At 40.5% G+C, this 25,909-nt stretch overlaps 1 protein-coding gene across 1 annotated transcript in view; it reads left to right on the top strand.

Annotated features, from left to right (window-relative positions):
* Positions 1 to 25,909, top strand: part of TRMT1L (tRNA methyltransferase 1 like) — a 741,948-nt gene that overhangs the window by 381,320 nt on the left and 334,719 nt on the right. The window contains exons 8-10 of the mRNA XM_044085311.1: positions 583 to 662; positions 4,188 to 4,434; positions 9,455 to 9,667. Of these exons, the coding sequence (XP_043941246.1) occupies positions 583 to 662; positions 4,188 to 4,434; positions 9,455 to 9,667 (540 nt within the window). The remainder of the gene's footprint in view (positions 1 to 582; positions 663 to 4,187; positions 4,435 to 9,454; positions 9,668 to 25,909) is intronic.

The following is a 25,909-nucleotide window of genomic DNA, read 5'->3' as shown; positions in this document are numbered from 1 at the left end:
GGGAGAACTGGGGTACTTGGAAAAGATGAAAGCAGGCTTCGGGAGAACATGCATATTGCACTCGGAGTGGAAGTCAGTAGTGAGGCATGTTTCTTTAACTTTTAATGATTGTTGGTAGAAATTCAGAAAAGTAACATTATCAGACACTGTGTGTACTTGATGCCTTTTGTTTCAGTTTTATTTTAATTAAATTACTCTTGGTATAACCATATCTTGTTTTTCTGTGGTAATGAGTTTGCAACTCTTCCTTGTCTGTCTATGTTTATGTGGAAGAATAGCAAACAGTGTATGTCATGTATTGTAAGTTTTATAAAATAAACAGTTGTGCTTTAACTGAGTAAGCCCAGTAGTCACGATGTCCTACCTTTAACTGGTGATCAGGGAGCAGTGCCTGGTTAAATGACTTGTTTGCCACACATTTGAGGGAATCAGCTCAGGAATACAAGATTTTCATTGCATTTTGTAACTTTAACACTTTAAGATATACTGCCAGACAAGGTAATATCACTGGTTTCTAATTTAAAATTAAGGGATTTTTTCCTAATTTTTTCCTCATTTTGGGTGTTTGCTTTTTAAATTAAGGCAGTTGATATTCTGTACGTTGGCAGCTGTGGCAAGAATACGAAAACCAGTGGAGTGTTTAGATGCCTTTGGATCCACAGGTATGTCAGAAAAACTCCTCTTTTGTGCATATATTTAGATGAATTTTTGCTATATTTTGATTTGTAGTTATTTTCCTGGAGACCTGCATTCTTTGTTAGATCGTTTATTAGATGGATAGAAAATTGATCCTTGTGGACTCTGCAAGAACTGTATATAGTCAAAGACCAGGCAGTCTTGCATTCAGCCCAGGCAAAATCTGAACCTATGATCATGGAGTTAGGAGGCATAGCAGTTCTGGTATCTCGTATCATTCTCAATCTGGCCCCTTCCTCAACTTCTAAGTTGTGTAAAAATGTTTGTTCTCTATTTGTTGCTCCAAATTTAAGGAGTAAGTCAGGCCAGGTCAGTAGGTCTGTTTTTCTTTCTTTTTTTTTTTAATAGGCTCCTTGAGGAGCAAAAAAAAAAAAACTCTTACTCTCTTTCCGGATCTGGCACTTCTAATGTAAGGTACAAGCCAGGTTCAGTCAACACGTGTCAACGTAAGCCAAAAAAACCTCTTGTTTAATTTTAAACTGTAGCAGGTGGTTGCTACAGTTTATACCGCACATGGAATGCTGAAGCTCTTCAGTTCAGACAAGAAATGCAGTACTGCCATTCACTTCTGAATGCTGGTAATCCACTGAAGGCCCAGTCATGCTCCTGACGCTTTGTGCTTGCCCCCTTTGCTTGCAGTTTCGGAAAATCATTTTAATACTTCTGCCTTGTCTTTTATTGCTCCACATTGGTGCACAGTTCCATTTGTTGGGGAATGTGAAGGATTACATGGTGAAACACTCTTGTACTGGGGAACCATCAGTTCCATGAAAGCAGGAAGGGAGCTTGATAAGTGTTGTAGACCCTTCTGCCATGTTGCAGATGTAATAAAGAGAAGCATCACAGCTTCCATCTGAGACTGACTTTAATCTTTTCTTCCATCTGTTTGCTAACAGGAGTTTTACCCATAGTCCCAGCAGTGAAAAAAATGGGACATTGGGTATTAGTTAAAGCATAAGCCTAGTAAATGAACTGTAGAAATGTGTTATACTACCTTAACGTTTTATTTGAATATGGTTCATGTTCGTCTTCGTTCGTTCATTACACTGAATGTGGTAAAAACTACAGTGCTGTTTGGGTCACATGAAAGGTTAAAGGAAAAAAAGTCCATTGATATTTACACATCCAAGAATCAAAATATTTCCCAAGTTTAAACCTTCAAGTATCTGGGGTTGTAGTAGATTCCTATCTCTTAATTGTGTCTCTTACTGAACTAATATGAGAAGTTTGCAATTGTCCTCAAGCTTGACACAGCTTAGCTAACTAACTACAAAACCTTTGCATGCCATGGCAGATAATGTCCCTATTCCTCATTTTGCTTTGTACTTGTATTCCCCTGTCAACAACTCTGTTCTTCAGATTGCCATCAGCAAAATTTTGCATGTTAAATTTTCCTCATTCAGGTTAAGTGTTTGGAAAGGTATATGCCGAAGGGGGCATTATACTCCATCACCGCCCTAATAAGTGCTGAATGTAGTGGCATGATTACATCCCTTGACCTAGACACTATACTCTTACTAATAAGCTGCACAATGAAAAAAGGACCGTCTTACAATTGTGGATACTTGGTGATTCAAGAAAAGTTTGTTGTCCACATAGGTTCCCAAGTACCCAACTACTGGATCAGTTTTTCAGGGAGTGTTAAGTCAATGGGATAGCTACAGCGAACATCATGCTTACCAAAAGAGACGGTTATAAATTTTTTGACATTTAGTTTTCGTCGTCCATGGTTACGGCACCAATTATTTCTTTGGGAAAGGACCTTTTGAAGAATCATGGTGTCTTCTGGTGAGTTTATGATGACACCAAGTTTACAGTCCTCTGCAGACTTGGTCAGCCATAAACCTTTGACATTAGCTTTGACTTCCAAGACGTCTAGAGTAGCGGCCCAAGTACTAAACCCTAGGGTGCACCATTAGTGACTGGTCATTTTGGACCTACCCTACCCTACCTTTACTTCTTAAGTTCTGTTTGTGAACCAGTTTGCTGTCCAACAGGTTACATAGTGGCTAACATTTAGCTGGGAGAGATGCTGCTAAGGGTGGCAGAGTGATTAGCATTGTTGCCTCACAGCAAGACGTTCTCCGGTATGATTCTTGGCTGGGGAGCCTACTTTGTGGAGTCTGCATGTCCTTTCTGTGTTTTTGTGAGTTTCCTCCCACATTCCAAAGATATGTAGTAGGTGGATTGGTACTTAAATTTGCCATAGGTATGAAGGTGCATGCGAGTGCGTGACATGGAAGAGCAGCCACAGCAGGGCTACTCGCCTGCTGGTGTTGAACCTTTGCTCTAAATGATTGTCGCTGTTGGAGTGACACCCCAACTCCATGTGCAAAAATGGGAAAAGAGGTTGTAGATGGATGAAGTTTTCCACATGTTTAAACAACTCTTTGTTGCACCTTCTAAGGCCAAATGCTAGACAGAGACACAGGGAACTAATCTAAGGAGGTGGCGAAAGCCAACACATTCCGGCTAGGCTTTTAAATGCCTTTGGGCAGATAGCCTAGTACCTACCTATGAAACTATGAACCTAGGAGTCCTATTAGAGCCCCTGTACTGTTCTCAACATCCCATTTCCAGCTTGTATATAACCAGTACAGTACTTCATTAGCAGATAATTTACATTTCAGTTCTTACCTTATGAGCTTGCTGGCAACATTGATAAATCACTCATATTATGGCATCTTAGGGTTAGGCAAGCCATAGGGTAAAACCCTTGATCAAAACAGTACCTGCCATTTAGAATTACATTATACCAGGAAAAAAAGAATCCGCCATTTAAAAGATTAGTATAAATACTGTTGCTTTCTTGAGTCTTCTGCTACTGGTATTAATTACACAAATTTTATTCTACTTCTGCTACACTCTTTGGGAATTGGTTTCTTTTATGTGTTAATACTACTAGGCAAATGTAACTAAGCTGAAAGGCTGTGGTAAATTCCCTTTATTTTCACCTAAATTCTTTAAGTACTTTTCTAATCTATTTAACAGCAGTTGTGCTTATCTTAGATGCAATGCTGCATTAAGATAAAAATTAAGTGATCAAAATTTTTATATGAGGTGATGAGCTTTGCTCTCTACCCTTTCTCTATTATCGTACAACTTTAATGCACTATATTTTAAAGTTTTTTTTTTTTTTGCATGAGTAGTCTGCATATTTTCTGCTAGTGTTTTGATTAAGTCCATTAAGTTGCTAAACTATAAATTTGTTACTTAAATGCTTCTTTAGTGCAGATTATGGCTGAAAATGGTCTTAGGCCACCTACCCAGGTAACAAATGATTAGTATTTTTATGTTTGAATATGTGTAATTTATGTGTGCATTTATTTCAAAGGAACTGGATCTGTTTCTCTTATAATTTATGAAATTCGAGCACAGGTACTTAGCTTAACTGTTTTTTTAAGTCCCCATTGATTATAGCATTTATAGAATTAAACAAATATGTTTCATACTTTAGCCATGGGTAATTTCCATGCATTACTTTTTTTAAGGTATCATGGGACTGCAGTGGGCAAAACACCTTGGGAAGGCAGTGAAAGTTGCTATTAATGACATTAATGAAAAATCCATAAAGATGATTCTGGAGAACTGCCATATCAACAAGATTAAAGTGATGTTCAATGGCAAAACAGATGATGGAGATGATTTTGATGATGAGGAAGGAAATTACTGTGGCCCAGTTGAAGTGACGAATATGGATGCCAATGTTATAATGCATTTGAGAGCCTTTGATTTTATGTGAGTGAATTCTTTGCTGTTTTTACGTACAAATGTGAGATGATGCATCACAGTAATAACAAGATTCAATGTTTTTTCTATCTGAGTTCAGCCTATGGATTATCCAGTCCAACTCTGATCAGAGACCAGCCAAATCCAAGAGACTTCAGCTCCCTGAGCTCCACCTCCTCTGCCAATAATGGCTAGCCCTAACCAGCAATCCTCCAATCTCATTTCCTACCTTCCAAGAATGCAACTTGGTCTCGCACTCCATTGGATTACATCATTTGACATAGAGGATTCCTTATAATTGTACCTGTTCTTGGCCCTTCTTTTTCTGTGTAGTGACTAGGTAGTGTGTTTTTTGGTGTGGTGTTGCTTACTTTTGTTAGTATAGTTAGGTAGTGGTTAGCTAGTGTTAGCGGGCTTTTCCTGCCATACAATTTTTTTCTTTTTCTAGAGTTGATTAGTCCTGTTTGGGGTGTTTTGACCTGTCCCTTTTCTTTTTCTCCCTTTCTTGTCTGTAGTAGGGAGTATGTTTTTCACGTTGGCGTGGACAAAGGGTTTAAGAAGTGAAGTGCATTGCATGTGGCCATAAGCTGACCTTGCAAGATGCCCATGACTGGTGTGTGTACTGCCTTGGTCCCACTCACCTGATCCTCAGTGTGCCATGTCATTTCTCTTCTCTCATTAATGGCTTGACAACTGAAGCTAAGTTAGTGCTGAAAGGGTTCATGCCAGCTGGTGAGGCGGCTTCTTCTGATCTGCCTTCTAGTAAGCACAGTAAGCAGGACAAGGGTGGTAGTGGTCAGAAGGAGGGGTCCAAGGACCGCAAATTTTCCAACTGGGAACCATAAATCGATGGCCTCCCTTCCTGTAGTCAGCAAAATTTGAAGTTCCCAAGATCTTTGACTTCTCTGACTGGTTTGGTGCCGCCATCAGATTTACTCTTCTGACCCATTCTTTTACTGTGTCTCCTGTGGGGAAAGGCTCATTCTCTGGCCTTGAGTATAACTAGCCTTTTTTTGTTGAGTGGAGCTCCCTCAGGCAGGGTTCAGTCACCTTTTCCCCTTGACTCCTCGACAGTTCTCATAGAAGTCCTGTCCATCTTCACCCCAGATTCAAGCTTCTCCAGTTTGTGTCCAGTTCTCAGAGCTATTCATGAGCAGACGACCGTCCAAACCTTCCACGATCGCTTCTTCTACCCCCCCCCCTGTTCTGCCAAATCTGATAAGAATTTGCAGCCTGCTGAATTGGAGCAGCTGATGCTGTCTTCCTGCAAACCCAGATGCAGTTAAGTTTGATTCCTTCAGTATCGAGTCTGCGACCCAAGGTCTTTGCTCAGTCCAATGCGCTTCCTTCCTCTGGCCCAGAGGCACATGGGGGTTTGCTGCCAGTGGCCTTACCTCCAGTGGGGTTGGAGCCAGTGCCTTGGGCCATTTTGGCTCCCACTGTTGCCTCTGTCTTCTTGACTACAGGTGCCTCGGAGCCAAGCGGACCTTGGAGCTCAAGGAATGGTCAGGTCAGGCCTCCGAATCATCTGTTCCTCTCCGCGCTTAAGCTCTCAGCAACTTGACTCCTGTATCAGCATTAGGGTAGGCAAGAGTGGCTCCTGGGTCTAACATGTCTTTGTCCTTCAGATCTTGAGGTGCTGGCTCCCACTGACCAGCTTCTATGTCTGCCTTCGTCTTAGGATGTTCTCCCATCCTGAGGCAGAGTAGTTGGCACCTACTGGCATCCTCCTTCCCATGTCATCTGTGTCTGTGGACCTGCATCAGTCTGCTCTGAGACTGATCCCTCCAGCTAGCCTCCAGGCTACCTTGTATCCAGGGCCCCCAACCCCTTCTGCTCCCCCTCTGGGCTCCACCAGTTGAGAAGGTTTTGGTAAAAGACAATGCAAAAGAAAGTAACTGGATTCCCCAGGGGGAAATCCTTCACTGAGGACACTGACTTAAAGGAGAGAGAGGAGTCCCTAAAATCCTCCAGCAAGGACCCCTAATTTGATGATTATGAGGCTGCTCTATTAGTACAAGGATTGGACAGCTGAAGCCCCATCTCCAGATTAGTCTGTGTTTCTGGATGCTTTTGGGGTGGGCCCATCCATGTCCTGGGTGGTCCCCCTTCTGGACGCAGTTATTGATGTGGTGTCTCAGAGGGCCTGGAGAGAGCCCAGTATAGTAGAACCCATCTCTAGTAACCTGAAAATATTTTGGACTCTCCCAAGGACTGTCAACACTAGATAAGTCCTGCTATTCATGCTGTTATGGTGACGGTAGCCAAAATAAAGGATCTCTCGCAAGAGAGTTAATCAATCCATCCTCCCTCCTCCCCTGGTAGAGAAGCTAGGGCACTGAACCTCTTGAGAAGATACTGCTATGCATCAGCCACTTGTGCACTGAGGGCATTAAATTACCTTGCCCACTTGATGAGGCTTCAGCAGGACATTGTGTCAGAAGTATTTTATTTATGTATTTGCTTTCCGGGGTGGAGCCCTGATCTCAGTGACCCTTTTCAGACTCAGCCCGGAAGTCGTGTCTGGTTAAGTGAATTGCTCAGAGCTGTATAGTTAGGCAGTGGAAGCTGGGGGAATCTAACCTTGCACCACTGGACCACAGGAAGCAGCTCATGAACAGTTCCTTAATCCTCTTAAGCCAACTGCCAGACTATATCAGGAGTGGTTGAGATGCAGCAGACTCCAAAGACTTTGTAGATTGTTATCCACCTTACAGATGATAGCTAACATGTCTTGCATCTGCATTCCAATGCAAATTGATGGCACTGCCCGGGCTGTGGTCGCCGGCATCACCATGGATCTCCATACTTGGATGAAACTGTAATCTTGTGGACTGTTTTAAGGCATCCTTTAATTCCCTATTATGATGACTCCTCACTTTTGGGGCTGAAAGTTAGACTCCTGTACCAGGAGCAAACAGGTTGGAAAAATGCTGTCGGCCATTGGAGTGCGTTTTGCTGTCTGCCAGTGAACCTTCTCCAGGAACCAAAGTAGATAAATGCCTCTTTTTCCAAAAAAACGCAACAGCCTTTTCAGGATGCTTCTGTAGAAGGCTCCCACCACTGCGAGGGGGGGGGTAGCCAGAAGAGGTGGTCTACAGAGTCAAGGCTTCCATGGAGCTTTCTGTGGGAGGCCCTTCCAACACCCCTGAAGGGTAGCCAGACTGTCCTACTCTGGAGGCTGTTGGGGTCATTTGGCTTTGCACCCAGAAGCTTGGCCATCACCTCGGTGTTACAACTTTTATCCAGAGGTTACATGGTCATTTTTATACTCCCAAAAGAGAATGCAAAATACCTTTCAGATGTGCCACCCTGTCAGAGAAGGTTCACAGCTGTTGAAATCAAGAAGCTGTTAGAAAGTTGAGCAATCCAGAAGGTCCCTATCAGACCAGAGTAGATTCAGTGTCTATTCCAGATTCTTTTTGGTTCTCAAGAAAAACAAGGACCTCAGGCCAGTCTTGGATTTGAATAAGTTAAATTTCTTTAAGTAAACCAAGTTCTGGATGGTCAATGTGCAGTCCATCCTGCTTGTTTTGAGGAAGGACAATTGGATGTGTTTGATCAACCTCCAGGATGCCTATCATCATATAAAGATAGTGAGGCAGTCAAGCGGGCTTCTGCTTCTGGCTGGGAGCCAATCCATTACCAGTTCTGAGCATTGCCCTTTGATCTCACCGCTTTCTTGCAAATCACTGGGATGATTGGAGTGTTGAAGTCACCAAATAATAACATAATAACATACATTTGAGTTTTAGACTTAACATACGTTTTCTAAGAGACTTTAACACAATTCCTGTTACTCTAGCAGCTTTCTAAGTTTATAAGAAAAATATTCAAAATATGTCCCTATTTTTTGGGCCCCCCCCCATTTTTTTCATGCTTTGTCCAGATTTCTTGCATTAAGAGGTTGAGAAGTATGCCTTAGCCTCATATGAACGCTCTCAGCAAGATAAATAAAATGCTGCTAACAGTACGTGTTTAACTTGAGTGGTTGCTGAGATATTAAGTTATTTACAAGATAGTACGAATATAATGGTTACCGGGTTTGTGACTCATAAAATTCAGTTTAAGACCTAGAAACTAAAAAATGCTATCAATATAAAAATAGTTTGTGCTGAAGAGTTTGCCATTTATACTTCTTTCATAACCTCTATGGTTCCAGAAATATGAACATTTGTTTGAAATGTGAGGACATAATTTGATTCTGTCAAAAGGCGTAGGCTCCTCCCATTGGAAGTTACAGTGCAAACTTCCTGAGCTCCATTGGAATGAATGAGTTGGTTATGTAATTGCATTTCTTTCCTTTATGCTATGAAAGGAAAGAAGTTACCCTGCAAAACTGAAGGGTCATTCTACTAGAGCCATGGCTACCTCCACATCCTTTCTATCAAGGAAGGCTGATCCTCATACCTGTAAGTCCCTCTACAAACTGGATATTCATTTGAGATATGTGGCCTCCTTTGGTTCCATTGTATTGTGGAATGTGGTCTTCTCTCCCTCCCTACGGTATAACATGGCTGTGGACTCCATTCCACAGGTTGAACCTGGATAGAAAAGGCAACATCTGATACAAAAGTTATGTATTTACAATAACCATAGATGCATGTTCTCTCTTTCTCTGTCCGGTTCAACCATCCAGACTGCATGCCCCCTCCTTTTTTATGCTTTCTTAATCCTTTGGTCTACTTAGTCGGGAATTATTTATGTCCTTCTGTTTGAATGCCTTCAACGATGGGAGTTTTATGAAGTTAAACTCTATCTTAAGGTTGTTGGTTAGGGCTGTGCATTATAGGTTGAGGAGTAGGAGCTTAGGGAGCTGAAGTCTGTTGGATTTGGCAGTCTCTGATCCAAGTTGGATTTGATAACCCACAGGTTGAACTGGATGGAAAGAGAACACTACTCTACTCTAGTGTTATGGTAAGCATATAACTTTTGTATATTCTTCATTGGAAACCAAACATCTTTATCTGCAGGAATTTAATATTCATTGTCTCATTCATTCTTTCTCTTTTTTTTCATGCAAAATAAGACATCTGGATCCTTTTGGAACAGCAGTTAACTTCCTAGATGCTGCCTTCAGAAATGTGAGACATCTAGGTATAGTGTCTGTAACATCAACTGACATTGGTACTCTCTACAGCAAATCATTGAATGTAGCTATACGACACTATGGCTGCAATATCGTTAGGACAGAGTACTATAAGGAACTTGGTGCTCGAATGGTTATAGCTGCCATAGCAAGGTAATAAATTAATACATTACTTGCATTTTGATGCATCATTTCTAAAACCACTTTGTTCAAAGGAGATGAGTCATGAAGTCCTTTTTGTTTCTTGTTGATTAGTAAGTGTACTGGGATAAAGCAAGTGGCAGTTTTCACGTTTGGGAGAGTGGGAACAAATCAATAGCATAAACAATCTATGGGAATGAGTCTGAAGTAGGCAGGATTGTGGCCAAGAGTGCAAGGAAGAGATAAAGCAATAAGGAGAAGCCAGTGAGTCTTCATATTAATACAAAACTATTTAAACTATCGTATGTGTCAAAAAATAAGACCCACAGCAGGTATGGGGGGGGGGGTGGATGTGGTTAATGGAGAAGACACAGTACAAACAGGCTCTCAGACAGCCCAATGTTGAAAGAGAGTTAGTAGGCTTGGGAAGGAAAATAAGCGTTTTATGTGCACAGCAGAAAGAAGCGAGGGAAGTATGGAACTAGCAAGACCAAGGAAAAAATGAAGATTACAGAAAAATGGAAAAAAAACACCGGTACTAAATGATAGGTTTGTTTCCATCTTCAAAAAGGAAATGCAAAGGGGAGAGTGCAGTGATGGGGGGTAATTGGGCAGAATGGGAAGAACAATGAAGAGACACTAGAGTAAAGAGGGATCAGGCTCTGGAAACTAGCTGCCCTTAAGCAGGATAAAACACAATGATTAGATGGTCTGCTTCCCAGAATCCTCAGAAGTCTGTCTAGTATGTTGGCATACCCCCTTGTGGAGATTTTCAGCCGATTACCGGTAGTGCAAAAAGGCCAGACAGCTGTAGGATAGTAACTGTAGTACCCTTATACAAGGAGGAGTTAGCAGAATAAATGGAGGAAAGTGTGGGCATGTTAGCTTATCAACAGTGGCAGGAAAAAGTCATGGAGGGAATCCTGAAGGTAAGGCTGACAACACTTCTGGAAGACTGCCATCTCTAGGATAGCAGCTAGCATGGATTGATTGCCAGAAGGAGTAAGTCAAACCTTGCCCAGGTTTATGACCAGATATATTAGATGAACTTGATTGGAGAACTACTGGTAGAAACTTAAAAGATGCTTTTGAGCAGGGCCTTTAACTCAGTCCTGTAGACAAAGCTGTTAAAACTGCATGATTAGGGGTTGGACTAGGACTGAGGAACTGGACAGCTCCCAGTTGCATGGTAATACACAAGTGAGTTGTGGTGAGAGTAATATGGTCAGGAATTGGGCAGGTGACTAGTGGTATACCACACAGGTTTGTTCTGTCTAATGGTGTATAGTGCATTTGTCTCGGGCAGGATTGATTTCTCAGCTGGTAACGTAAAGATAATTGCAGACATGGAAGATTGGTGAGAATCTTAAAAAATTGAAAAGATTAGACATATGGCTAAAGGAGGCAGGTCAGGTTAACTTGGACAGCATCAAAATACTACATTCGAACCACAGCAGTTCTGTGTGAAGTATCTGTCAGGAGAAAAGAAACTTGTGCCCATATAGCAGGAAAAGGATCTGGGGGTGTTGATCATAACAGGACTGGATTATTTACAAAAGCAGTTAACAGATGCAAGTAGAATACTGGGGTGCATCCACAGGGGTATAGAATCCAGAAGCAAACCAGTAATTATTCTACCATACAGGGCTTGAGCAGAGCACACCTTGAGCACTGTATGCAGTTTTGAGGGCCATACAAGGAAAAGGGCATTAGACTACAGTGAAAAATACTAGAATGATCCCATTGGATGGAGTGGAAAAGACTATGACCAGAGTAGACCAGGGTGGAATATGATATTGCACAAGATCACATCAAGGAGATTGATGTGAAGGGGTCATTCTGAACAGGAAGTCAGAGAGGCAAGTAAGGGGCACCAGCAGCAGATTGTATGGACTTACCTTCAGATACCCAGGAGGTAGTATTTTTTCACAGTGGTTGTGGCCCATCATATGAAGTACTAGAAAGGGTGGTGGTGAGCAAATCGACAGAGGGATTTAAGAGGGGATCAGACAGGTGGAAAAAAGGAAAAGTAGGAAGGTAGTGATTTGAGAAAAGGTAGAATGTTGACACAATTAACAGGGCAGACTGAACTGAATAATTGTCTCCATCTGCTACCAAGTGGATGTAATGGTATGATGGGAAGTGTACGGAATTGTACAGCACACTGAATGAAATATGAAAATAAGTGCTGTACTATATTACTAGATGCATCAAACCATTCTGCTATAAAAACATGCACACAGGTTATTCTGGTAGAGAACAAGATGGAAGGAACTATTTTTTCATACAGAGAGATGTGGTTGTGTAGTCTTGTTTCTGTTTCAACAAGTAATGGGCTTGGCAGCAGTAAGGAGTTCATAGTAGCATAGTTCATATGAAATGCCTTCTTAGAAAACAGGAAGAAGCTAAATCCAAGTTAAATTTCAGCAGCATTTTTTTGTTTCACGTAGGGTGAATAGTAATGTGTAAGTGGACGATATGTTGTCATTTCTGTTTGGCTCTGTAGTAGTCTGCTATGCCTAGGTTCAATTATCACAGCTGCCTTCAAGTGTCATTGATAAGATCAGTGGATCACCCCTGGGAACATGCATTTGTGTCCTGTGGGTCATAATTGATTAACGGGGTGGGAGGATCAGGAACAATGGTAACGTTTAGGAAGTAAGGAATTTCATGATTGCTGCATGTGGATCGTGCAAACAGAAACTGAGGAGTAACAGCCAGTGATATTCTTAGCTTAGGTAAAATTCAGTTACTGTAAGTACAGTGCCTGGATGCCAAGAAGGAACTTGGAGAACCTGAAGGAAAATCAACCAGAAAAGTTGAAGAGAAACCACAGGCTGGGAATGATCTGCAGCTGTCCAGCAGAAAGCAGTACAAGCTTCAGCTTTTGGTACAGAAGATGGCTCTATATATATATATATATATATATATATATATATATATATATATATATACATATATATATACATACACACACACTGAACTAACAGAAGACTGAAAAAATAGAGCTTTATCTGACCATTGATGAATAGATAAAACTGCAAAAATCAGAGGTTGAAATGAGGAAAGTCTGTCCGAGTGCGAGTTAGGTGTGAGAGTCCAGCTGCTATATTCAGCAGTGGTTAGAGTACTTTACATTAGTTAAGGAGAAATAGTTTATCCAACAAAAAGTGAGCCATCAAACAGAAGGGGACTCTTGCTTTTCATTCTTCTGACAGCAAAGGTCAGAGAGAGAGGGGGAATTTGTAAGTGAAATCTTTCCCCAATGTTCCAAATTAAAATAATTGAGAGACAGGAAGAAGAAAAAAAACTGAGTTGACTAGAGGAGTCACTAGTACCTTTGAAATGAACGGGAAAAAGCCCGGCAACACAGAACTTAATGGATAAATGGGAGACTATTAAGCATCAGTCACACTTGTGAAATATTGTTCTTTAAGAAAAAATGTCTGTGGGTGGACTGTAAAGTACATATCCCACTTTGCCATTAATGTTTAGGAGGACAGTAACTGTAACTGTAAGTAAAACAAATGTTGTTCTTATTAGTATTTGTATAAGCATTTCATGGTATAAATCTCATTCCATTATAAACCAGTGATGTATATTGTGTAGTCAGGAATATTTTAAATGTGGCATACTTTTTTCAGTGGCTGTTTACTTTAATTAATCTTTAATAAATGCAAGGACTTTTTAATTGTAAGAAATATATGCTCTACAGTGTAGTGAGAAGAAAAACTGAGCAGAAGTAAGTTTAAGTTAATATGCTGTGATCTTGCTGCTAGGGTGAGGGTGGGTTGTAGAAGTGCACTGATTATTATCTTTATTCTACATATAATGTAATTTCCTTTATTATTACAAGGGTGGATGTCTAGATTAATGCCCTTGGCATAAGCTATAACTGAATGTTCTTTTTTTTTCTCTTACATCTGTGAAGACATTAGCTTGTTTTTCCCCCATTAGTAAATGTTCTTAGTGTAGACAAGAAGTCTGTAGCTGAAGGCAGTTGGACAGATTCTGTGCATTGTGTTTTTGAGTGAAATTTACAAAGATTCTTTCATGCCTCTGCAAAGTTGTCAGCTGTTTAGTTTTCTCAATTGCTGACTACTTTTATATAGCTACAAACTCTCTGCAGGTGCAAACAGTTAATATTGAGAGCTCTGAGCATTCTTTGCTGAGGGAAGTGAAAATAGTACAATGGCAAGCTGTTCAGTGAAAAATAGTCTGAGATTATTGGAAATGAATAAGACAGTAGCCTTGTAAAGCAGCCCTAATACTTTAATGCATTTAATATAACAGTATACAAATTGGTTTTATTTATAGCTAGACAGTGCACATTTTCTTAGGGCTAAAAGTTTGTTTTCTGGAAGTGAAGGGGTCATTCTGAACAGAAAGTCAGAGAGGAAACTAAGGGGCATCAGGGATGGATGGAGATAAGAAAAGAACAGGGAGCAATCAGTGTAAGTGGAAACACAGGCTATAATATATGCCTTAGTATAGGTAACTGTTAAATAAAATAAAATTTCAGTACGCAGGAGGTTCAGGTTAAAAAGTTTACTAGTGTACACCAGGAGGCAAAAAACGTACAAGTACAGAATTTTGTCTGACATGAAACAGGAAGCACACAATTTTATATAGGTTTAACATTTAAGCTATGCCCACCTTACTGACGTGATATGTCACAGGGCATCTACATCACTTTAGCTTACAGTCCTCTATTCATAAAACTGTTGATGCTGTATATTTAAAAAAAAAATTCCTCTAGATACAATACGGCCTTGCTATCCAGCTGGTCAGACATAATGTCTTTCTGTAAAGTTACTTCTTCAAGGTTTCATATCAGTTCGAATACAATAGCAGCTTCAGTCTTTTAATACACGTCTTTGTTCTCTGTTGCACTTTCTCACACAGCTGCGTGCTATCTCAGTAACACATATACAAGGCCAAATCATTCCAACAGGAAAGAGCAGAAGATTTCATTATTTCACACATTTAATTTCCTGACCCAGCAGATAATCACTTGTGAAAAGCATAAACATTAAAACTTGCTAAGCTAGCATTCTGCCAGGGTCAATGATCAGCTTTGCTTCAAGCCACACTGCAGTTTCAAAACTACTTGCATTTACACATGAATTAATCTGTACTGTTATATGATTAATAGAATAAAATGCATTGTATACTACTTTGCTTTTAAACTAGCATTATTCATATATTCAAATACATATTTTTCTAACATTTTCCCCCCTATTAATACTTTTTATTCTATTTTGAAGTATGCATAGTGTCATTTCATCTCCTAGCCTTTTCCATTTAGGATTTTCAGCTAGGTGAGTCATTCAATCTATACTTCAGAAAAAATATCATCTGAGATCAATCTTTCAATCTCAATATCTTGGTACAAAGTTTCAGTAACAGATACATCAATAAAATCTTTGATTAATCTTTTCATGCAGGGAATTCCACAGCAAACACATGCTCCTATTAGGAGTATACCCACACAAATGGCAATCAGAATATTCATTAGGATGGAACCCCACCCCCCAAACAGATTCTGGAAAAAGTCCATCAGTGGGTTTGGGCCTGGTTCAGTCATGGCTGATACTTGCTGAATTACCTCTAGGTGGTTATTAATTTCATGACGATTGTCAGGAATATAAGCACAGCATTCTTCTGTGATAAACGCGCACGTACCACCTCTCGCCGCTAGGGTGAAGTCGAGCCATTCGATTTTGTAGCACAACAGTTCTCATTGCATTCAGTTCATCAGTCACCAGTTCTAGGGCGGAAAAAGTTGCATTACTCATTACTTCGAGAAGTTTCGACAACTTCCTCAGCTCCCAGATCGATTTGACTGCTCCATAGGCTGGGAATATTCCTGCCCAAGATATAACACTATCACTCAAGTCCATATGGGTTAATTCGCTTTTGTCTTTTACTGAATTGTGGTCTTTCCAGCCAGCTTCGATCTTTCCAACTGGATTCACAGGTTTTTCAACTGGACCTTCAGGCTTTCGAGCTGCTTCTCTCACGTTTCGTATCTTACCCAAAGGTAATTCTGCAGTATGTCTTATTGCCGGAACCAAATAACCCAAAAAACAACTGCCAGACCAATTCTCAGGTAACCATTTATATGCCTTCTTCCCACAAATAAAATAACAGTTTTCTACTTTAGTACTAATACGCATCAGCCCTGCATGAAACATTTTCTGATCTATAACTGACAATTGTTTTAAACAAAACTGGATTTTTGCAAATGTCATTCATAGTTGTTTTCAATGAGTTTAAATACGAGTCATAATTAGTATTGCAAAATGTATTGCCATTACCATTCTTAATATAACATCGGTAAGATATGGTTATATTACAATTGCTCCAGCCCACCTGGAGGGTGTCATTTTTATAAAAACATACAACTCCTTTTTGTGTGACAGGTAAAAATAAAGCTATTTTGTCCTGTGATCTCAGTTCTGTATCGAAAAGTAAATTCTCCCAAGTCTCATTTATCCCCAAAGGGACAGCAGACATTATCAGTCCTCCATATGCTGTTGGTATGGCTGTACAAACCCAGCAATTTGAAATGTTCATAGTCTCTGCATATACACGTTTCATGGCTAGGTATGTGTTAGTTTGGATGCCAGTCTATAGACGTTTTATCACGTCTTCCCACTTTCACTTGTGTGGTTGTGTGTAGGATAAACCACAACAAGAGGGAAATTGTCACAATTACAGTCAATAAATGTTCACTCAACAAAATGATTAAGCAGCATCTCTGGGGTTGATCTAAATTTCTATTCGCTTTGTTTTTGGCCATCTCGGTCTGGTTGTGTATCAGTCATAAAGTTTTTATCAAGTTGAAAGTTTTTTACCGGTTTACAATGCGTCAAATGAACCCAGGACGTCCTCTCGGCCACTCTAACTGCAGTAGGTGTTGCCAACAGAACCTGGTACGGTCCCTCCCACTTTGGACTCGCCCAAGTCTTCCTTTTCGTCACTTACAGCCAAACCCACGATCCTGGGGCCAAGACTGCTTCCACCTGTCTGGTCTGTTCCTTATCTGAAAAAGAGTTAAACTGCAAAACAGATTTATTTGTTAACAGTTTCCTCATATAACTAGCTAATGAACTGTCAGCCTCTTGCTCTGCAGGCATGAGAGCTTTCCACTGAGGCACATAATATGCTCTCCCAAAAACCATTTCAAAGGGAGTCAAACCCTTTACATTTGGAGCGTTCTCATACTCAGCAGTGCTAAAGGCAGACAGTATATCCAATTCTTTTGGGTTTCCTCTACTAGCTTCCTAAGTTTACCTTTTAGGGTACCATTGTACCTTTTCACTAGTCCTGTTGACTGTGGGTGGTAGGCACAATGGTTCTTTAAGGAGATACCAAAAAATCTACCAAGTTGGTGGATTGTCTGGTTTACAAAATGTGTGCCGTTATCACTATAAATCCTTTTCGGAATGTCAAATCTAGGGATTACTTCCTTTATCAGGGCTTTCGCCACTGTTGCTGCATCTGAGTTTTTGGTTGGAAAAGCTTATACCCATTTAGAAAACATGTCTACAATAACTATACAAAACTTTTTCCCTTCACATTTATTCAACTCTATGAAATCCATACAAATAGTATGGAACGGGTATGGTGGTATAGGAAAACTTCCTTGCTTGGTTTTAAAGGCTCCTTGTGCATGGTGCTTGTTACAAGTATGACAAGCTGCACAAAATTTTTTTGTGTAGTTTGTGTATCCATATGTTTGGAATATTCAGTTTACTAACTGTACCATCCCCCCTGTTGAGACATGGCACTGCCCATGGCTCAACAAAGCTGCATATCTAAATAAATTAGATGGCAATATCGATTTTCTTTCTTTGGAAATGTACAGTCCATTCTCAAGAATTGCACCTCGTTTTACCCATTTTTGTTTCTCTGCTTTTGTAGTAAGTGTCTGCATTGTTTTTAACATGTCTTAAATCTAAAATCTCAGAGGGTTGTAATTCCTCATTTAAAAGTAAAGTTTCTGAGGCTGCTTGCTTTGCAGCTGCATCAGCTCGTGCATTGCCTTTTGAAATCTTATCCTGCTGTTTTGTATGAGCTACACATTTACAAATAGCTACTTTGGTAGGTAACTGAATAGATTCTAATAACTCCAAAATAAATTGCGCATGATTAATAGGTTTTCCACTGGATGTTGTCATTCCTCTATTTTTCCATTGTTGTGCAAATACATGTACTGTAGAAAAAGCATACTGACTATCAGTATATATGTTCACACACTTGTTTTTTGCTAAAGTACATGCCCTCGTCAAAGCTATCAATTCTGCTGCTTGTGCAGATGCGTTGTGTGGTAAGGATTGAGCTTCTAAAATTTCAGTGTCTGTAACTACTGCATACCCTACCAGATTCTTCCCTGTAGGACCCCTTCTGCATGAGCCGTCCACGTAATATGTCACCTCAGCATTATCCAAGGGCATATCTGTGAGATCTTGTCTAGGTAAAGCTAACTGTTCAATTTCCTGCAGGCAGCTGTGTGGTGTGCCATCCGCAGGAGTTGGGAGTAGTGTTGATGGATTTAATGTTGTACATCGTTCAGTTGTCATATGAGGTTGGCTCAGCAGTATAATCATACACGAAAGATGTCTAGCAGGGGAAAGGTATGCCACTTTTTCTTGCAGTAAAATTATTGCAACTGCATGAGGCACTCTCAATGTGAGAGGGTGGAATAACACCACTGAGGCCGAAGCCTGTACTGCCATTGCAGCTGCAACGACTGCTTGTACACAGTGAGGCAAAGATCGCGCCACTGGGTCTAACTGTGATGAATAATAGGCTATGGGGCGTTGCTTATCCCCATGTTGTTGCGTCAATACTGACGTCATATATCCTTGCTTACAATCTACGGTCTGAAAGAATTGTTTATGATAATTCGGAAGTCCTAAAACTAATGAAGAAGCTATCAACTGCTTCAACCTGCAGAAAGCCGTTTCTGCTTCGGGTGTCCATTGTAAGATATCTTGTGCTGCCATTGGTGTCTTATATATCAAGTCAGTCAGTGGAGCAGATTCCAAAGCATAATTTGGTATCCAACTCTGACAAAAATTAGTTGTACCCAAGAAAGACATCATTTCTTTCTTGGTTGTTGGTTTGGGTGCTTGCAAAATTGCTGTTTTTCTTTCCTCATCTAGTATTCTACCTTCATTGGATATTACATATCCCAAGTATCTAACTTGTTTTCTCCAACGTTGTAACTTACTTTTGTTTACTTTGTGTCCTTGTGTTGCTAAAAATGTCAATAATGCTACAGTATCCTCCCTGCACTGTTGCTGGGTGGGGGCTGCTAGCAAGATGACATCTACGTAAAGTAGAATTTGACTACCTCCCGGTGGGATAAACCCTGCCAGGTTGCTAGCCATTTCTTGTGCAAATATTGTTGGACTCTCACAATATCCCTGTGGTAGTCGAGTATATGTATACCTTTTACCCTGAAATGTAAATGCAAACCAATATTGACTATCAGGATGTATAGGTATTGAAAAGAAAGCATTGCTAATATCTACCACAGAGAAATATTTCTGTTACGGTTCTAAATCGTTTAACAAAGTATGTGGGTCTGGCACCGTAGGTGCTCTAGGTATTACTGCATTATTTACAGCTTGTAAATCTTGTACCATCCGCCATTCCCTATTTGCTTTTTTAACAGGAAATAGGGGGTGTATTACATGGTGAATCAGGAGATTCTACCAGTACTCCTTCTTTGAGTAATGCTGCTATTATAGGCTTAATTCCTATTTCTGCATCCTTTCTCAAAGGGTATTGTCTTTTCTGTGGTCTAAAAGCTGACTTTGGGGTAATTGTAACTGGTCCTGCTGTTCGAATAAGCCCTACATCTGACTTGCCTGTTGACCAAAGAGTTGTTGGAATTTCACATAAAGCCTTTTCTTCTTCTAATAAGAATGCTAATCAGCTGTCCTCGCTAGATTGCAAGTGTACAGCTGGATGTGTCTGTGTCAACCAATTCAGTTTTTGTTTTTGTATCCCTTGTTCTGTTAGTTCTAAATCAGTCTGTTTCTCCCATCTTGTTACTTTTTCTCCTAAGTCTGCCCATTTGACACTTTTGTTCTTTGTCAAGCTGACATGTGGTAACTGATTTGATCTATACAATGCAAGGAATTTTTGAGGTAATGAACAGCTAACTACAATGTTCCCCTCAGTATCCCAGTACAAAGTACGCAAAACCAATCTAGTTGCACGATTTCTAAACAATTCTTGCTCATACTCTCTATCAGGTCCTGGTGTAGTACAGTAGTATACAGTACAGTGTAACAAATGCTGTCGATCAGTGTCAAGGAGGGGGCTTTACTGATGGCTACGTTCATCAGTTCCTCGGTTACTGCCCCTGGACCAGTCGTGACTAGGTCCTGGCTGTACCAGTAAAAAGTTTCACCCTCCTATCGCACTACAAAGGTATCCATTTGTCTCTGTGCTTCCTTACCTTGTACAGTTGGAACTACTGCTTTGCCAAATATCTGCATAAGGTCCCTGCCCAATAGGTTTACTGGACACTTTGCAGAAACAACAATTTTACTTCTCTGGGTCATACCTGAAACAGGGTCAGTTATTGCTATATCATGGGAAAGTGGTTCCCTGTATAGCTGTCCGTTTGCTGCTTTTACTAAGATATAATCAGGTGATTTGGAATGTTCTGGTAACTTGGAGGGGTGTATCAAAGTCCGTGACGCTCCTGAGTCGCACAGGAATTTGACTTCCCTTCCCTCCACCAGAAGTGTAACTTCCGGTTTTGTATCTGCTAAGTAGAGCTCTAAGCTCAATAATGCCAAGTCCAAAATTTCACTTTCTTCACTCTCCATATCTACTTGCACTTCCTCTACTCCTTCTATCACATTTACATTCATTTTCTGTTTAGTAACTTTTCTTGATGATTTCTGACTTTCACATGATGTATCTTGACTGTCATATAGTCAGTCCTCATCTCCCTTATCTTCTGTAATTACCTTTTTGTTTTGCCTACAATCCCTTGCTAGATGTCCCTTTTTCCCGCACTTGAAGCATTCACCTCTCTTTTTCCTCTCTTCAAAATCTTCTGATCGTTTGTCAGACTGTTTGTTTCCCTGGGCATTCTTCTTGCCCTTTTTACCTGACTGTAATACAAATACTTCAGCTCTGTCTTCAGCAGTGAAGACTTGCGCCTTCTTTTTCTTTTTACTATTAAAATGTCTTTCAGCATGTCTAGCGTATTCGAGTAAGGCTTGTAGCCTCCCTGTTCGATGGTCTATCATATGCTTCGTAATGAAGCTACTAATAGGTGCAATGCAACCTTTCAAAAATGCATTTTTTAATTGTTGTTCATATGGGGAATCATTTGTTTGGTTCTCAGGAACCGACATACCGCTATGATTATTAAAACATTCTGATAATCTAGCATAGTACCCATCTATTGTCTCATTTTCCTGTTGTATGCATTGATTAATGCAAGTCCAGTCTGCTCTAGGTTTCCATTTCTCAGAGATTCAGTCTGTCAGACCTTTCACTGTATTGTCTAACTCTGCGTCACTATGTGGGAGTGGTTTAAATTCTGCATTACGAGGATTCCAGTTGCCACAAATCATGTGCCAATCTGGACCTATAATTTGTCTTACTACTTTTTCTACTTCTTCCCCATTCAAGTGGTAGCTCAATCTCATGCCTTGTAAATCTTCTAAAAATTTCGTAAAATTAACTTTCGAATGGGGGATTCCCTCAGTAGCCTTCCGGATATCTTCCGGTGTCCATGGTCTATATACTAAGAGTGTTGGGTCCTGCCCTTTCTGTCCTGCCTGAGGATTTGGAACTTCTATAAGTGGGCATATTTCTTCCTCACTCTCATCATGTAGATTTCTCTCTATTTGGTATGATTCTGTGTCCCTATTTGTTTTACGTGTTCGGGATCTAGTTTCAATAGGATCTCTAACAAATGGTTGTGGTCTTGCTGAAACTTCAGGATAACACGGAGGTGGACCAGCCTGTCCATTCGCTTCATATCCTGAAAAGGGTAAGGGAGGGGGCAAAGGAGGAGGAGGAGGAGCTGTTGCTATTACCAAGTTATTATCCTGTTTGTCTAAAAATAATGTTTTTGAATTTTTCAGCTTCTGCTCCCTACGATTTGCTTCCTCAATCCACCTGTGTGCCTGAGGGATGCCTAATTGGCGTTGCTTTTTTGCCTGACCTTTCACATCAGATTTGAGCTGTTTAAGGAGTTTAATTAGTGAAGTTTTATCTAGTTTACCATCAAATTCATATTTATTAACCCATTTCGTATAATGCCTAATGTTATCAGAACGTTGTAATTGCATGTATTTTGCGTCTTCAGTTCGGGGCGGATCTCGCAATGTTTTAGTGCACTGATTACCCATGTCAAAGAAAATGTTACGTAACCCTTTTTTATCACATGATATCAAGTTCTCAGTTCCTGTTCACAGTTTATCTAGAATAACTGCCTACCTTATTCTGTTACCCTGATCTATGACCAAATATACAGTACTTCCTTTTGTCCCTGATCTGCAAAACAAATCTTGACAACAATATACTGTAACCTAGTCCCTGATCTAAAACAGAAAAAAGGCAAATTCTTCCTACCTGAGCCTCCGGTATTGAGAAAGTCCAAGTTCCGCTTTTCGGCCACAGATCAGAAAGTGGCCAGCCTCTTTGCACGACAATTCAGTCGGAGGTCTTTTCACTCAAGAAGAACCATTTTGGTACTTCTCCTGGCAGTATTCGACCACCGATACGCTCTGATCTGCGGTTTACCAAGGGAATTTCGTCTGTGAAGGACCAAACTGTTAAATAAAATAAAATTTCAATACACAGGAGGTTCAGGTTAAAAAGTTTACTAGTGTACACCAGGAGGCAAAAAACGTACAAGTACAGAATTTTGTCTGACATGAAAACAGGAAGCACACAATTTTGTATAGGCTTAACATTTAAGCTATGCCCACCTTACTGACGTGATATGTCACAGGGCATCTACATCACTTTAGCTTACAATCCTCTATTCATAAAACTGTTGATGCTGTATATTTAAAAAAAACTTTTCCTCTAGATACAATATGGCCTTGCTATCCAGCTGGAGAGACATAATGTCTTTCTGTAAAGTTACTTCTTCAAGGTTTCATATCAGTTCGAATACAATAGCAGCTTCAGTCTTTTAATGCACGTCTTTGTTCTCTGTTACACTTTATCACACAGCTGCGTGCTATCTCAGTAACACATGTACAAGGCCAAATCATTCCAACAGGAAAGAGCAGAAGATTTCATTATTTCACACATTTAATTTCCTGACCCAGCAGGTAATCACTTGTGAAAAGCATAAACATTAAAACTTGCTAAGCTAGCATTCTGCCAGGGTCAAGGATCAGCTTTGCTTCAAGTCACACTGCAGTTTCAAAACTACTTACATTTACACATGAATTAATCTGTACTGTTATATGATTAATAGAATAAAATGCATTATATACTACTTTGCTTTTAAACTAGCATTTCTCATATATTCAAATACACATTTTTCTAACAGTAACTTTAATTTTATATTAGGTAATATTTGAGGGTGCAGCTGTCCATTTGGGGCAGTTGTCCTGTCTGGAGGGTTTAGACATCGTGATCTGATGTTGGTTTTCATTCATTCCTCAAGAAGTGAGTTTCGATCTGATCCTCTGATCAGACTACAATGCCATTTACAGCTCGTGGATACTGGAAACTCTCAATTTCCTCCCTTACCCATAATGCTGTAGTCCCCTACTATACCTTGGATCTTGCTTGCTGCTTTCGTGTACAGACGTGGTCACTGTTAGCTGTCGAGCTTTAGTGTTTTTCTCTGTAAGTAAAGTAGGATATTTACATTATTACCCTTTCTAGTTACTCTCTGTAATATGTTCCTCCCTTATCCTTCTGATACTTGATGTAATTTAGCTTACCATTGTTAATCTTCTCTCTTTTGCTCTTAAGCTATACCCTTGTGGTAACTTCAGTTACCATTATTGGTAATTTTTCACTTTTCCTTGGGGGAAAAAAAAGGAAAAAAAATTTATTTTTGTTCTATTATTAGGATTGTAATTTTTACCAGTATGGATGAAAAACCTTCAAGTTAAAAAAAAAATGTAAAGATTGTGGGCATAAAAATCCCCCTTTCAGACGCGCATGGTTCTTGTGTATACTGTTTAAGTCCAGTTCATATAGGAGTCTTGTGTCATTTAAGGCCTTTAATCCACGGGCCTCAGTAGACTGCAAAAATAAACTTATTTTGAAAAGTTTATTGCCGACTTTCTTTTGAGTCTTTATCTGGAGCTCAAACCTCCAAGAAATTAGAGAAAAAGGAGTCCAGAAAGCATCCTTTAGACCCTTTCAGATCCTCCACTCCTAGCTTGGATCCTACTGTTGAACCACTTCTCAATGTGTCTAAGCGGTCAGATCTGATTTTGTCAGATCCAAAGATTAAACCCTTGGATCTGACTCTTTAGATCCTGTTTTTTCCAGTCTTCCATCTCCCTTCCTAGATTGATGCCATCATTCTAGGACGTTTTCTGTGTCCTTGTGTTCTCATTCTTCCAGGTTCGGGTCCGGAGAACTTTAGCAGTGCTACTTCAGCTGTTTTGGATTTTTCTCTGATCTGACTTTTGGCATTGGAGCTCTTGGATCCAAGAGTTCCGGAACAGTCTGTGTCAGATTCGAAGATTGTCATATCTTCTGCTCCAATACCTTCTCTGAGTGGACTGTCTGAGTGTGCCTGAGCTAGAACACTCAGAGCCATGGTGCCATTATCAGATGTGTGTTGAAGTAAACTCCAAAGTTGTCAGAGTAGTCTCTGCCCCTCGGAGCATTGGCGTAGGACAGATTGGCTCTGAGCTCTGCCTCAGGTGAACTGCCTTCTGGTCAGAGGGAGCTGATAGTCCAGAAGCACGTCGTCTTGGCACCATCGGCCTCCTCCTTACTTAGGCATTCTGCCTTTGAAGTAGTGGAGAGAGTATTCTCTACTTCTACAGGAAAGGCAGTTTATTGACTACAGACAATTATTTTTATAATCATATTGCCAGGGTGGTTAGAAAATCCTTATATGTGCCCACCTAATCACAAAAGGGTTTGCATCTAGAGCAAAGGAGATCATTGTGCTCCTCTACTCATCACTCATCAGACCCATCATAGAGTACAATGCCCTATTTGGGATGTACCTTACAAGACACCTCCAACAGCTGGAAAGACCACAGAAGTACCTCACCAAGAGGATTACTGGCCTCAAACAGAGGGCCCTATGCAGCCCGACTGAAGAAACTCCAGCTGTACTTGGTTGCATACCGCTTACTCAGAGGTGATATCTGCCTGACATACAAGGCCATGTCCAAACCAGAATTGATGGACATGCTCCACCTAAAAAAAAAAATCCCGAGAGCCACATGCTCAAGGGATCTAAACCTCACCACAATGATAAATAGGATGTGCTGGAGGGATAGATTCCTGTCTCAGAGACTCCCCATGCTTTGGAACAGGATTTCAATCTACATTAGGCAGAGCCCCTCACTAACGCTCTTCAAGAGAAACCTTGACGAGTGGATGGGAAACAGAAAATTTACCCCGGAGATCACTGCAGTGGCCTCTGATGGACAGAGACACGGGGAACTAATGGCTCTGCTGGACAGAGGCACAGGAACTAATCTCGGGGGCGGCTAAAGCCATCACATTCTGGCTAGGCTTACAGATGCCCTCTGGCAGATAGCCTAGTACTTACCTATGAACCACCCCTCTTATCAGTCTACCAATCCCGTATGTCTTTGTGACTTGAGCTTCAACATGCTCAACAGGGACAGCAAGACCAAAGTTTACAGACTATTCAGCAGTGTATACTCGTATCTTCTGATATTTCTTTGGAGCATCCCACTAAAGAGAAAATGCAAGAGAAGGCATTTAAATTCTCCTCAAGAGTCGGTCATGGAAGATACTGATTTTGATGAAGGGGAAAGTTCTCCAAGATCACCACCTGATGACATCTCCTTTGGAGACATTCTGGAGATCTTCAGGGTGGTTGGTGTACTGATAACCCTTCCTAAGAGGAATTGATATTCCCAGAAGCCTTAGTGTGTCTGGCCTATCTACCTTCTGGGTGACTCCACCCATCAGTGAGCTCATTGATTTAATTTCTAGGTGGGTGTGGATGGAACCAGACTCTGAGTCGATCCCCAAGAGACCAGACAAGATCCTGGCACCACTGAAAGGAAGATAATT

Source organism: Protopterus annectens, chromosome 10.part0 (assembly GCF_019279795.1).
Source record: "Protopterus annectens isolate FY-2018-M chromosome 10.part0, PAN1.0, whole genome shotgun sequence".
NCBI lineage: Eukaryota > Metazoa > Chordata > Ceratodontiformes > Protopteridae > Protopterus > Protopterus annectens.
Note: the sequence above shows the minus strand (reverse complement) of the source record. Positions and strands in the feature narration are given on the sequence as shown.